We start from the raw sequence: 13,945 nt of genomic DNA, 5'->3' as shown, positions 1-13,945 counted from the left end.
ATTAGTTCCATAAATGAATTAAGACTGCCAAAAATCTGATTTAATTCAGCATCTACCACTGAAGCTCTAAAACTGTATTTTTTTCAGTATTTTATTTTAACAAGTGTCAAAATGTGCATGATAAGGCTGTAGGTAGATGACCAGGACCCTGACTTGAGATTAAGCTAACTGAAGAGGACATCAGGAACTACTGGATATGACACAAGAAATTGTGGCATGTAACTGGTAACAGTGCAAGAAGGTGACAAAAGTTACAGGCAGCACTGTGACAAATGGCTGCATTTCACAAAGACAGTGGAGTTATATAAGAAACTTGCAAATTTTACAGATATCTGAAGAGAAGTATTGGGACCCTTTGGGGCATACGTTCTTGAAAGGCCAGCACCTAGGTAGCCATATCATTGATACCATGTAAGGCTGAGATTGCCCAGGTAATATTATAAATACCAAATTTGGACATGAACATAGCAAAACTGGAATAAAAGGTAAAAAGTAATTATGCATGGGTTGTTTATTTGGGAGAGAACAAGATTGGAGAAAATGGGGTTTCAAAGTGGAGAAAGGAAGAACAATCATGGGAGATATGAAGAGAAAGAGGCAGTGTTAAAGAGCTACTCGTAAGCAGGCTGCTGGGCAGCACGCTCATCCAGCTAAGCTATGTGCCTTATCACTGTAGCCTCTCTTCTTATTAGATCCTGCTGCTAGCTATGTGTGTGTGAACATGCTCTCTACTGTTTGTGCACGTGTGTGTGTGCATTTCACTACCTTCATGCAACCTTCATTCTCAAGGTACTTACATTCCTGATACAGAGACAAAAGCAGAACACCTTTTAAAAAAATCCCAAACCACACAAAATATCCCCACAGCATGGCCCTTACCCTCTTCTAAAAATCTTGTAGTAGCAAGAAAGTGCAGGTCTCAATTTTCTCCATTCCTTTTCCTATAGCTTCTTCAACTAAAATTTTACAGATGGTTAAGGTGGAGTTATGTAAGAAAGAGCCAACTTTACAGATAGCTGAGGGGGAGTATTGGGACCTTACGGTGTCAAGTATGAAATGTTACTACTCTGCATATACTTACCTCACCTCTCTGCTAGAAGTAGCCAGGTAGAAAGAACAGTGTGAAAGTTTCTATTTTGTTTCAACACAAGAGTCACCAACATTAACTCAAGTTCCCTTCAGCAGCAGTGTAGACCAGACTGAAAATAAATGCTTACAAAATGCTTCCCACCAGCTAACAGTTAAGGGAGTTCTGTCTTCAACTGCAACCATTACATCTCAAAAATGTAATTTATCTACACCCTCAGCTACTTACATCATTAAATGACGGCAACTAAATTAGGCACCTGACCCAGTGTCTTGAAATAGTAACTGGTTTGCATCATTCATGTCTGAAACACACACTGTTTCCCTCAACAAGCCTGACTCAACAGCCAGCAGCTTTCAAGGGCATGATGTGATTAGCTATCCAAATGACCTGGCTCCTCTTTACAGCTCGATCAACTGGAGGACACCTGGTGGTGAACACATGCAAAGAAATCTCTCTCAGAGATACCTCAGCGGTACCAAAAGCAACCATGTTCAACAGAACTATTCTAAACATATAACAAAGTAAAATATTCTCTAGGACACAATTTAAACAGTGACAGATATACCGACAGAGCCGATTCAGCTATTCATATTTTATAGCTATGAAAAATAGTAATTGCTTACCAGACTAGATGCAGTAACTTCACTATAGAGGAGTCCAAAAGGTACAATGAGGAAGTGTTCCTGCTCAGAATTTACCCTGGCCTACGGAAAAACCAACAATAAAAGTTATTAAGAATATTTTATTAAAGCATACAAATAGGCCCAAAACCATGAAAGTTACTTTTGAATATGGAATGGGCAAGTATGCCTGTAACATATGCAATATGACTTTCACGTACGCTACAACAGACAGTCAACATACAGCACAGTTAATTAACTCATGTTGAAGAAAACTGGATGGTAGGTACATGTCAGAGTCCTTCAGATTGGTAGAAGACTGCAAATCCTTAGATTCTGTGGTAATGACAACTCAACTACTGTGGATAAAAGGAATGATATAGAGAGAAATGGGGAAAAAAAGTTACTGTTTTGTGGGGTTTTTTTTTAGAAGAATGAGTTTATACTCCAACTGTATTTCTACCCCAGTAAAACACAAGGTATGACTTGGGGATATCAGTGGATGTAAAACTGACAATGACCCAGCAATGTGCACTCACAGCCCAGAAAACCAACTGTATCCTGGGCTGCATCAAGAGAAGTGTGGCCAGCAGGTTGAGGGAGGGGATTCTCCCCCTCTACTCTGCTCTCCTGAGACCCCCCCCTGCAGTGCTGTGTCCAGCTCTGGGGGCACCAACATAAGGAGGACATGGACCTGCTTGAGCAAGTCCAGAGGAGGCCACGAAGATGATCAGGGGCTGGAGCACCTCCCTTATGAGGACAGGCTGAGATAGTTGGGGTTGTTCAGTCTGGAGAAGAGAAGGTTCCGGGGAGACCTTATAGTGGCCTTCCAGTACTTAAGGATCTAAGATATAAAGTTCTTCCCTGTGACGGTGGTGAGACACTGGACCAGGTTGCCAGAGAGGTTGTGGCTGCCCCCTCCCTGGAAGTGTTCAAGGCCAGGTTGGACGGGGCTTTGAGCAACCTGGTCTAGTGGAAGGTGTCCCTTGTCCCTGTCCATGGCAGGGGGGTTGGAAGTAGATGGTGTTTAAGGTCCCTTCCAACCCAAACCATTCTAGGATTCTGTGAAATAGAAGTTTGTGAGAAATCGCAAGAATCTGGCCCACAGATCTAAGACATCTTGATGCTGAGAAGGGTTTCATTGCTGATGCTGGTGCCTGTGAGACATCTGTGAGCAGTACAGCACACTTGCAGGTTTTCTACCAAGTATCCTGACACTCATGTTTTTGCTCCTTTGTCCAATTCACACAATCAGGAGCTTATAATACAAAACCTATTCTGACTTCAAACCATGCACATCTTGGGATGCATCCATTTAAAAGTCTGTACACTGAAAGGTACAGGACAGCTAGGTTGTTCACATGTGTCTCAATGTAGAATTAAAAGGCTTCAAATGTTTTACTGGACATGTAAGACTTTTGCTATGAATCTACAGGTTTTGTGTTTGTGGTTTTTTTAATGCTTTTAAAAATTTTGTTTATGAGCTCTTCATTTCCCCAAGATGCAGCTAGTTTATGCTCCCTCATGTCTTCTACTACTTGCAACATTAAATACATATATACTTTGATATAGTTCTATTGCAAGGAAAAAAAAATTCTAAAGTAGTTGATCGGTCATCCAAAAGCTTCTAATACAAATCTAGCTTCCTTTACAACAGCTGGTAACATGCTATAGCATAAGTGTTTTAAACCGAACCAGTTAGGTGAAGTTAACCTGTACTGGTATGAATAAAATAATCCTCCATTACAGAAGTGTAAATGATCTAGAAAATCTTTTACTTATTTATGCAGGACAGAGAACAGGTATTATTCAAATTGCCCCAAAAGCTAATAAGAAAGCTCAAACACAAGATAAACAAGTAGCAAGACTCACCAGCCACCTTACTTTAGGATCGGATCTAATAAACAACTCATGCCCTCAAAGCAAACCACGACTTGGTGAACAATGTGGACCTTCTGTAAACCTGTAATCCCAAATTCTGCCTAACCTTGGAGGCACCCAAGTTTACTCTACATTACTGTACTTGCCATGAAAGCTCTTGATGCTCTGTAATTCTGCTTTTGCATCAGGACTGCACCAGTCTGAACAATTCCACACACGGCAGCTGTCAGTGATTGATAAGGATCCAGAAAAGCAAAGATGCTCCACCCAGCTCCCTGATATGCCCAGATTGGCTCTCATATCTTCACAATTCCTTTCTCCCCTAACACACAGGTTTATGCCCCTCACAGAAGGCTCATGTATCTTTTCTCTTAGTTGAGAAGTACACTGGCAGCTTTTAACTTCAATGCAATCACCTAGTAATAGAGTATCCACTCACAAAAAGCTGAAAACTTTGAGCCAAACTCCAGCTCTGCACAAAGTGGTACATTCACCACATTACAAAGGAGCGCCTTACTACCACACTACTACTTAGTATATGGAACAAAGACAAGAGTACCTTGTAAAAAAACCAAACCAAAACAAAAAACCAAACAACCTTGCTCTGTATCAGCTTCTGAAAGTAAATCATATGTACTAGTGACCTTTCTGAATGCTATTCACTGGAGGAGTTTGTAAAAGACAGGTGAACTACAACTTGTGATTGCTACTGACAAACCATTAACAAAGAGCTTTCCAGTACCACTTTGCCCTTCAAAACTATCTAAAATACTTTCAGAATCTCATACTCTGAGTGCTCTGACCGTCTTCTACCTCAACTGGTATCACCATTATCTAATCTTCTCATGCTTCCCCCCACCAAAAGAAAGCAAACTTGAGGCATTCCACCCCAATCACATGCCCTTGCCTTAATCACTTCCCTAGGCCACCACTCATTACATTTACCTTTTTATCCAAGCACATAAACATTCCCAGGGCTGAACTTTACACTAGAAAGCCATCTCCAAATCTGCTTGTCTAGTAATCTTTTTATCACATTAATGTGCCTCTTACAAAATCAATTCTCCTGGCAGCAGCACAGAGTTGTTTACAAGAACCATTATGTTGGATATGTTCCCTTACCAAAGGGGCCAAACTATCTAACCAACACTGCCTTGATCCTATGCCTATCCATATCATCTATCATCTCCATCGGTTCCCAAACAATATACCTCAAACTCTCAAAAAGCAGTAATAATAAAATTATCATATTTCATTCAGACTGCAACTAGAAGAACTGAAAATACATAAAGGACAACCTCTACTATGTAGAAAATAAAACAATTCAGCTCTGTTTGAAAAACAATTGACTGGGTTGCACACCACAGCTGTGACTTTACTCATGAGACTCATGTTGATCATTCTTCTGGCATATAAAACCTCCTTGATTTGACCTCCTTGTCATTACTTTTATGGATGCCAGCAATTACTCAGTCACGAGAAAAATTGTTGGCACACTGCATTAAGCTAAGTAGTTTGTTCATGTTCAGAAACACTATGGCTTCTTTTTCAAAGAGGCTGGTACCTTGAATTACAAAATTCAACTGAATGACTAAGAAGATATTTTAGTACTTAGCAAGAAAACTGAGACATGACCTTGCAGAACAATACATACAATTATTCAAAGCATGTAAGATACTAAAAGACTGAATCTTTCAGGCATCTTAATTTCATCGTAAGAACTTTCATGTACACCCTCTTAGGACTCTATTCAGGCTGACATCCAAGCTGTTCCAGTTCTTATTCTTGAGATGCAGTGACAAATCTCTTCACTATTATACGGCTTTCAATGCCACTTTGCTCCTCTTCCAAACAAAGAGAAAATGACAGAGAGGGGAGGGAAGCAATTCTCTTGTATGTTAAAACAATTGGTTCAGTTATCTGTTGATTCAATACTCACTGTTATATGATTGTAAATAAGCTGAGACCAGCCAAAGAGATCTGCTAATCTGTAGAAAGCCGCCAATTTACACCGTAACAACTTCTCCCCTTTTTCATAGGCAATGGAATCTGATCCTCTCAGATCATTCACTGGTGTCACCATGCCAAGACCTGAAAAGGAGAAGAGGTAAAAAAGCACATGGGGGATTGCATTCAACACCAGTTAAAACTTAACAACATGCGCTGCTATTATAGTTGTTGTTCTTACTAGTTTATATCAACATATTAACCTAAGAAATGGATAGCAAACTTTAATTACTGTAATGCCATATTTTATATTACGCAAATATAATGACAGTCTCTGGCAAGGTCATTTATCTTCAGTAGACTCAGCATTTGTTTCCTTCCTTAATATTCGCTAGTGCTAAGGTGACACTGCATTCCTTAGCAAAATATTTTCTCTGTCAAACTAATGATTGTCTGTAAAATACAACTTCATTGTTAAAAGGAAAATGAAACTCCAAATATTGCACTTCCTGATACATCATTTGGCATCCCTAAAAAGGAGAATTACCCATCTAAAAAGATACACACAGGTTCATTTAATTAGGAAAAATTAAGTACAAGCTAGAGCAAGGAGGATTATGGTAAATAATTACAAATACTGTAGTTCTAGTTATAGTGCAATTAGAAATGTGGTTAAAAGTAACTGTGATAAAGCAGAATCAGGCCATGCTACAGTCTAAACTATAGATTTATTTTGTAGAACAGGCAAGGATTTATATTATCTTAACATAAAACCTGTGTGTACATGCATTTGCACATTTTGGTTTTTGTTTTCCTCCTTTGTTTTCCTTGCTGATGTTTCTTGTCTATAGCTTCACTTCACAGGAGAAAGCTGCAAACAGTATTTCAATGGCAAAAATAATTAGTTTCTAAAGACCTTCACTGTTACTAAACTACTAATGAGCACTGCATTTTCCTGCAGACAATCCATGTGACAAACATTAGCAATATTTAAATCTTCACATTTTTAAACTAGTGCAGACTTATCAGGTTTGCTTTCCAATTTAGATATCACATTTGAAACAGCTTTTGATATAAATTATATACATGAATCACATTGCATATCACTGTGGCATTCAGAAACTAATCAATTCATTTTATGTTTGCAATGCTCCCGTAAGCAGAAAAGGACAGCATTTGAACTTCACAGCACTTTTCATTTCATTCACACTGTCATTTTAAGCCTTTCAAGAAAAAGAATGTAACTATTATAAATTAAGGTGCACTCACTCATGTTTAACGCAGCCATTCCGCCTTGTGGTGCTGCAGGGTAGACATTTGGTACATTCGTTGTCATGAAATCTGCTATCTGTTGTAAAGCCAATAAACCTGTTGGGTTCTTCCCCTTCTTAAATTGTTCCTGGATCATAGATTCCAGTTCTTCACAAAAAGCCTAGCAACAGGACATTGCATATTGTAAAGCGTGTTCAAATGAGCTTCAACCCTTCAAACACAGATTCTTTTTAGCACTCGGATGGAAACATCTTATACCTCTTCTGCAAAACAGCTCAGGGCAGAATTACTGAGTGCATAATGTTACTTGAAAATGTTGCTCTGTGGAACTCCAATGATATGAGTCACTTATTTTTTGTGACTGGAAATTCCAGCATTCTCTCTTCAAGTAACACCAAAACTCATTTAACCTACTAATAGAGATTTCTGGAAGAAGCAGGATGTACAATCAACTCTAACACAAAACGTGAAAGGGAAAGTAGCAGAACCATAGAAGAGAAAGAAAATTATCGGTGTGGCTCATAGAGAACTGAGAGCCCAGAAGGCATCCAGGAACACAGGAAGGAATTGCCATTGAATTTTTAAAATATGTTTAAACAAGGGGTGGTTTACTTCTTTCCTGGTTGTTTTTTTCTTTTCATTTTCATTTTGGGTTTTTTTGGTTTCAACTTTGAAAGGAAGAAAACAAGAAGATTTTTTTTTACTATTGCTGGTAGCTGTTGCTTTTGATAAGAACACTGGAATTTGTACTGAAAGAGAAGTATTCCAATCTTTAAGTAACTCTAAATAAAATGGGTTGATTTCATGCGGAAAAACTAAATATACCACTACATCTCTATTCTTAATGAAGCTGTGTCATGGAAAGTTTTGTATCTAAAGTCACCCATCAGTTACTACAGAAGGAATAAATGTTATGAGAGAAATTTTGTTTTGTATACTTTCTCCCCGAGGGAAGCATCTTCAATATTAAATGTCAATCATTCATATTTTATTATTGTGCACCCATTCAGAAAGAGATTTATAAAAATATTTTCATATGTCAGAATCATGCATGAAAACCAGCACAGATCTGCCTTGTATAAGCTACTCTTAGAAGTGTTACTAAATTTAAATATTTAAATGAACACTGAATATATGAAACAAGTGAAAAAATGTCTGACCAGAACTAGATGAAATATGATGAAAAATGTCGACGATTACATAGAGAATTCTGAAAGCAAGACTGAGGAGCTGTTTCATGAGTAGACAATAAAAATTCAACCAGATAATGTGAGAAAAAATAGGCTATAATTATGATGTTTTAGAAGAAAGGTCAACCAGACAAAAGGTTAAATTGACCCAAGATAGCACAAAATTCTCCAATTCCAGATGGATATTAAAAATAGAGATAATAAATTTATCACTTTCAGGATGGAACATATTCTTCTCTTACTGGGCTTTGAAGAATCATGGAGACTCTCTTCTTCTGTTCCATCATGTTAAAATCCTGGCGAAGGTCAGGTGCCATATTCCTCTCTCTCAAATAATCTGGATTATTTTCATCAACTCGATCAAAATACCTCTCTTTATGAGGGGCTGTTGTTGGAGGTGGTGAAGTCACCACCCCCACACCAGAATCACCATTCATAGCACAGTTTTAAGGAACCTATGAAGAGGGGACAAAGAAGAATAATAAATCAAGCAAGGAAATAATTAAGAACTTTGTGCATGTTTCTTGTTTCAGAGCAACAGTTCAAATCCATTTAAAATTAGCATGGCTTCCCAAACACAGAAACTATATTTGTGCAATTGGATAGCAATATTTTCGAGGAGAAAAAAAGATTTTGAAATACAAGATCAGAAAAGTAGGCTAACATATATGAATAGTCAAATATACTACATTATGTACATGCTACACAAAACTAATACAAGAGTTCCCATTTAAACTACCTCCAGTTCTTTGAACTGTCTACACAGCTTGATTTTCAGAAGCACTGAAGTCCTTCAAACCTTCTCATAGACAATGACAGAGAAGTTCAAGACATATGAGTCTAAAACCATTGCTTTTGGTTTTGGGTTTGTTTTTGGTTTTTTCTTTTTTACTTAAAAAGTTAAAGCAGACATATACCAATATTGCACAAATCAGAATTTAAATCATTATGGAAAATAGGATATTACACATGTTCATTAATACGAAGAATCAACCCCACCAAAACATGCTCAGATTGCAAACACATTTCTGGAGACAAACCCAGAAATACTGACTCTGCAAACTGAGGCATACTTTTCACAAATATTTTTTTTTTTTGGTTCATTCAACATGCACATCACTACATTAGCATGTGGGTTTTGGAATCTGGAATGCACACACACACACAATCCCCACCAGGGTTCATTTTAGTTTTGCATATTGTAATGAGCAACTGCATGTAACTACTGGAAAGGCTGAAAACTCAGCTGGTATTGCTCATACACACATCCTTCTTTCACTCACAAGAATCCCTTTGTGTAACATTATTCCAGTTTGCTGGGCACAATATTATAACCTTCATTCCAAAATCCTTTTTAGAAGATTTTTTTGAAGCCTTCCACTGACAAACAACTAGTTCAATAAAGCCACCCTTGCAACACCTTGAGACTCAAACCTCCGATTCCTGACATATCAAATTAAAATTAAGCTCCTCTTTAATTATTACATTAGAAAACAAGTTTCAAAACTCAACTAGTTTCTTATTTCAGAATGAACAAATCACTGAACTGAGATAGCTGAACACAAGCAAAGTATTCTCCTTGACTCTGCAGAAGAGGATACAACAATCAAAAAAATCTATGTTAGCACTGAAGACACTCGAGTTTTAGATGCTCAGTGATTTCCACCCACTGAGTTGCTACAGAAACACACACAGACACCTCTGCACTGTTTAAAGTATTTCATTTTAAACCAATCAGTTCAGGCTTTAAAAGTCATGGTCAAATCTTTTTCTTTAAAGTAAGCACATACACACATCTTGATTATTATAGCTTCTTTTAATTACTAGCTTTCCTCCACCCAGGAAGAAAAACAGTGTATAGTGAGAAGAAATAATGCTTTTTTCTGCATGGAAAACCTTTTAAGGCATTAGACCTAGAAAGTTTTAAGCAAGTGAAGTTATAGCAAAGGACCCACCTCTCCTGTGACAGCTTCAGATCCCTAACACACGCCCTCTAAGTCCTCTTCCTCCTCACAAACTCCAGCCTGCACCACCTGCTATTTCATACCTTAAAAATTCTTTTGAAGGCCCACTAACACTTTCCACAACACCTCTTCTGAGCTCTATTAGCTATCCTAATGCCTCTACATCCAGGTTTTTGTTGAAAAATGACAGCTTGCAGATTCAAAAATATGGCTTTTTCTCTTAAAGTAATAGCTCACTTGGCCCAATCTAAGTCTGAACTTCACCACCCTCTGCTTATTACAAGGTATCAGGGTGTTTAGAAACAGTGCAAGGGCAAATCCACAAATAAAGACAAACTGAACCACTCCAGTAGTTCAGAATTTATACTGCATTCTGTTGAGTGTAGCCCCAAATGCGTATTTACTTAAAAGCAAGCATGGGAAAACTATCAAGTTTGATTTTACCACCACCACCAGAAGAGAACAATGGTCTGCTCCTGCCTGCTGAAGCATTCAACTTCCAGAATATATTTAAGTGTCACGTTGCATCTTGTGTATATGTGTATGTGCAGTGTTAAAGAATACACACATCTGCAAACATAATTTTGCATTTAATTATTTACACTAATTCCATCTTACTTTCAGAGTACCAAAAGCTATTTCCAAACAAATTGCATACATTACTTCACTGTTTCTTACTCACACTGGAAAGAGGCTGGTCCCTAACAACCTGCACAGGCAACAAGAAAATGGGATCACAGTGTCTTGCCAAAGTTGTACTATTCCTTCACCCAAGTATAAGATGGCATTCAAGAAGGTCCTGGGAAGCTATTACTACTTCACCACTACGTAGTGGCAATAATTGAACCGGAATTCAATGTTTACCATTAAGTGATCATTTTATATCTACGGTTAAATGACAATTTCATAGCTCAGTTTTGTAGACACCCAAAATTAATGGCATTCCCCTCCAAGACCTAGTAATTAACTGCTTCAACATAATTGTAATAGTAATTATTTATTTTAATGGCTGTCAGCTACTGATGATAAACGTATTGATTTTTGAATTAGAAACAGATTTGATAACATTTTGCACAAGCCATTGAAATTTATTTATGAGTTTCCTCAGAAGACCCTCTGGGAGTAAGGCATGATGAACTCTCCAGTTAAGAGCTTCAGTAATATGGTCTGAACACTTACGCTGAACACACACTGGGGAATGGCCAATGGTTCTATAAACTGGAAAGTCACACTGAAAATCACAACAGGCTGCCCAGGCAGTAAAAAAAGAAAAAATTAAGACCATCTTCACATCCAAAACTCTTCAGTACAGACAGTTCCTTTCCAATGTAGCGCACTACAGCCCCAAGTAAGATAAGCTGTAATGGCAAAGGACTTTTTGCTATGATAAGTGTTTTTATGTGAGAGACTGTTCTAACACAACTGTGTCAGAAAAAGCCACACCCTTAACTGAAAAAGCCACAGCTGGAGAATGTAAGTGCATAAAAAGCCCTTCTCTTGGAATCAGCTATTTTCAAATATAAACAAACAGAGCGAACAGCATTTATTACTGGCAGGGGGTCATAAAATCCAAATCACACTTTACAGTAACTGAAGCAGCTAGATCCAATTCTTCTAATACGCATGTACATATAAATTCTAGAAACTTCAATAAACCACAACATCAGATGAGAGCCACCAAGCCAACTCATGGCATATTGTATTTATCACAGAGCATGCATATGTGTATGCAATTACTATAAACAGGTTGTTCATGAAATACATTTTTTGTTAGAAAACCAGCTTTATAAAATTTATAGTGCATTTACAGATACTGAGAACTGTTTACAAAAGACATTCTGAAATTTGTATTAGTATTTCAGGTAACTTTTATCTTTCAAAATCCCCTTCCTCCTCATCCTCTTCTAACCCAAGAAGAGTTTTGTCACAGCATTCACCTAAGAGCAAGTGGTAATACAGAGTTTAGCTTAAACAAAGTAAGGAAGTTTTAGAACAGGAATGCCATAAAACTGTTCACATGAACATCCAGAAAAAAGAAAAAACTCAATTTTTAAAGAGCTTATGTTCCTCAGTACTCAATCTAGAGAGTTAGATGATACACATATAGTTAAATAAATTTAAGGTAAGACAGTAAATAATACCCAATAAGAATCTACAATATCTTAAGGGCACATAAAAAATCCAAACACATAAACCTAAAAAATTATATAAAGTAATTTTTAAAAGCAACATTGGATTTGGGCTGGCATCTCACTGTAGTTAATAAACATATTTAAACCTTTAATATTAAACTAATTCCAATACCTGGAAGTTGGGACAGATCTAAGTATTTATGCCTCTGGTAGTTTATAGGTTTAGTGTTTCTCACCTGAATCAGCATCATTATGAATATTACAGGAACCTTAATTTAAAATGTCTCACAACAGGTACACTAGCAGGGACCAGCTAACTACCTTTCTTCGAAGAAATGAATTTTTCCAATCACTCAAAGGTTGGTTTTGTTTTGTAATAGCTTGCAATGTGTTATTTTTTGCTCCTCCACACCCAGAGGAAATTCTTTTTACTAAGGCTGCAGTTGATGGAATTTGACCTAATCTAAGGGCTCCGCTGCCACCGAAAGGCTGAGCACATCTCTTCACACCAATGCAGCTTTAAGTCTGCTGAGGCCAATTCAGAACAAAAATACACTCTAAGAGGCAGGAAGGAGGTTGTGACAAGAAGACAAGGGAACCTAAGAGACTTCTAAAATTTAAAATACACAACCAACTCACAAGACAGCAAGAAAACCCCTACAATTATTAATTTTTTTTTTTTTTAATTTAGGAGAGTTATCTGATCAAAACCGTAAGAAATCAAGTCATTTCAGAGAAGAAAAAAAAAAACCAAAACCAAAAACCTGCCCTCTTCCTGTACAATTTCTCTGTACAAAATAACATGCAAGCAAAACATCTGTATGGGATCTTGTGTCAAATTTGCAAAGTAAATGAGCAGCACGCTTCTTCACTGTCAATACAATCCCAGTCACTAGCAACAAAGATTGAGGTTACCCATTTCCAGAACATATAGCTCCTGAGACCTATTTTGACAATGCTATAGTAATTTGCTTTGCATCCAATTTTTTTCTGACAGTTCTTCCAACAAGTTATCTCCTCTCAGACTTAGTGGCATAGTTCTGGTGTAACAGAGGTGAAAACAGATTTGACAAGAAGTTACTGGGGAAGGGACAAGGGGGTAGCACAACAAATTAAAATAACCTGTTTTCTTTACTGTTGTGCAATTAGCAAACACTCTTTGAGGAGTAGAGTTAGTCAAAAGGCTCATGTAAGTGACAAGTCAGGCAGTGTGCTGGCAGGAGGAGGGAGGGGAGCTCTATTTCGGGTGAAAACAGAAAAGCATGGGGAAAGAACAGAGAAAAGACAGAGTAATTTTATGGCCCAGGAAAGAGAGTCACAGCGACTGTGGAAAACTACAGAGCTGAAATTACTGCACAGGGAAGTCATGAGGTGACAGGAGGGAGGGAGGGGAAGGGAAAGGGCTGGGCAGCACTGGTGTGGTGCAGCACTGCAGGCAGCAAGAAACCCAAGAGGTAACTGAGCCATTGCGAACACACTCAGTTCGCGTGAAATTGAGTCGGTGGGGAGATGGTGAGGAAGCAGAACATCCATCTATAGAAAATAAGGTTTCATTATCATTTCGTACCTGAAAAAAAACTTTATAAATTCGCACTGTTACCACTTCACTCAATATTCTGATACTTTCTGTATTTTTGCTAGTTTTCCTTTACTTTAGAAAACATTTGCCAAATTTGCTCCTTAAAAAATTAATATAACTTTGTAATAGGGAAATTATTTATGATTTGCACTACAATTTCCATCATTTTCAATGAGAACATTTTGGCACCAATGACACTGGATTTGTTCTTGCCATTTCAAATGTTTCCTACTGAACTTTTAAAAGGAAAAGCTGGCACTATCTTAGGAA

General features: G+C 37.6%; 1 protein-coding gene across 17 annotated transcripts in view; it reads right to left on the bottom strand.

Annotated features, from left to right (window-relative positions):
- Positions 1–13,945, bottom strand: part of ADD1 (adducin 1) — a 66,668-nt gene that overhangs the window by 26,487 nt on the left and 26,236 nt on the right. For all 17 annotated transcript variants that reach the window (XM_074821985.1, XM_074821986.1, XM_074821979.1 and 14 more), the window contains exons 2-5: positions 8,243–8,455; positions 6,808–6,970; positions 5,531–5,682; positions 1,714–1,794 (exon numbers count right to left, since the gene is read on the bottom strand). In XM_074821985.1, coding sequence (XP_074678086.1) covers positions 1,714–1,794; positions 5,531–5,682; positions 6,808–6,970; positions 8,243–8,437 — 591 coding nt within the window. In that variant the 5' untranslated portion in view covers positions 8,438–8,455. The remainder of the gene's footprint in view (positions 1–1,713; positions 1,795–5,530; positions 5,683–6,807; positions 6,971–8,242; positions 8,456–13,945) is intronic.

The sequence above is a fragment of the Strix aluco genome, chromosome 4, assembly GCF_031877795.1.
Source record: "Strix aluco isolate bStrAlu1 chromosome 4, bStrAlu1.hap1, whole genome shotgun sequence".
Classification (NCBI taxonomy): domain Eukaryota; kingdom Metazoa; phylum Chordata; class Aves; order Strigiformes; family Strigidae; genus Strix; species Strix aluco.
This window is presented reverse-complemented; position numbering and strand designations above follow the sequence as displayed.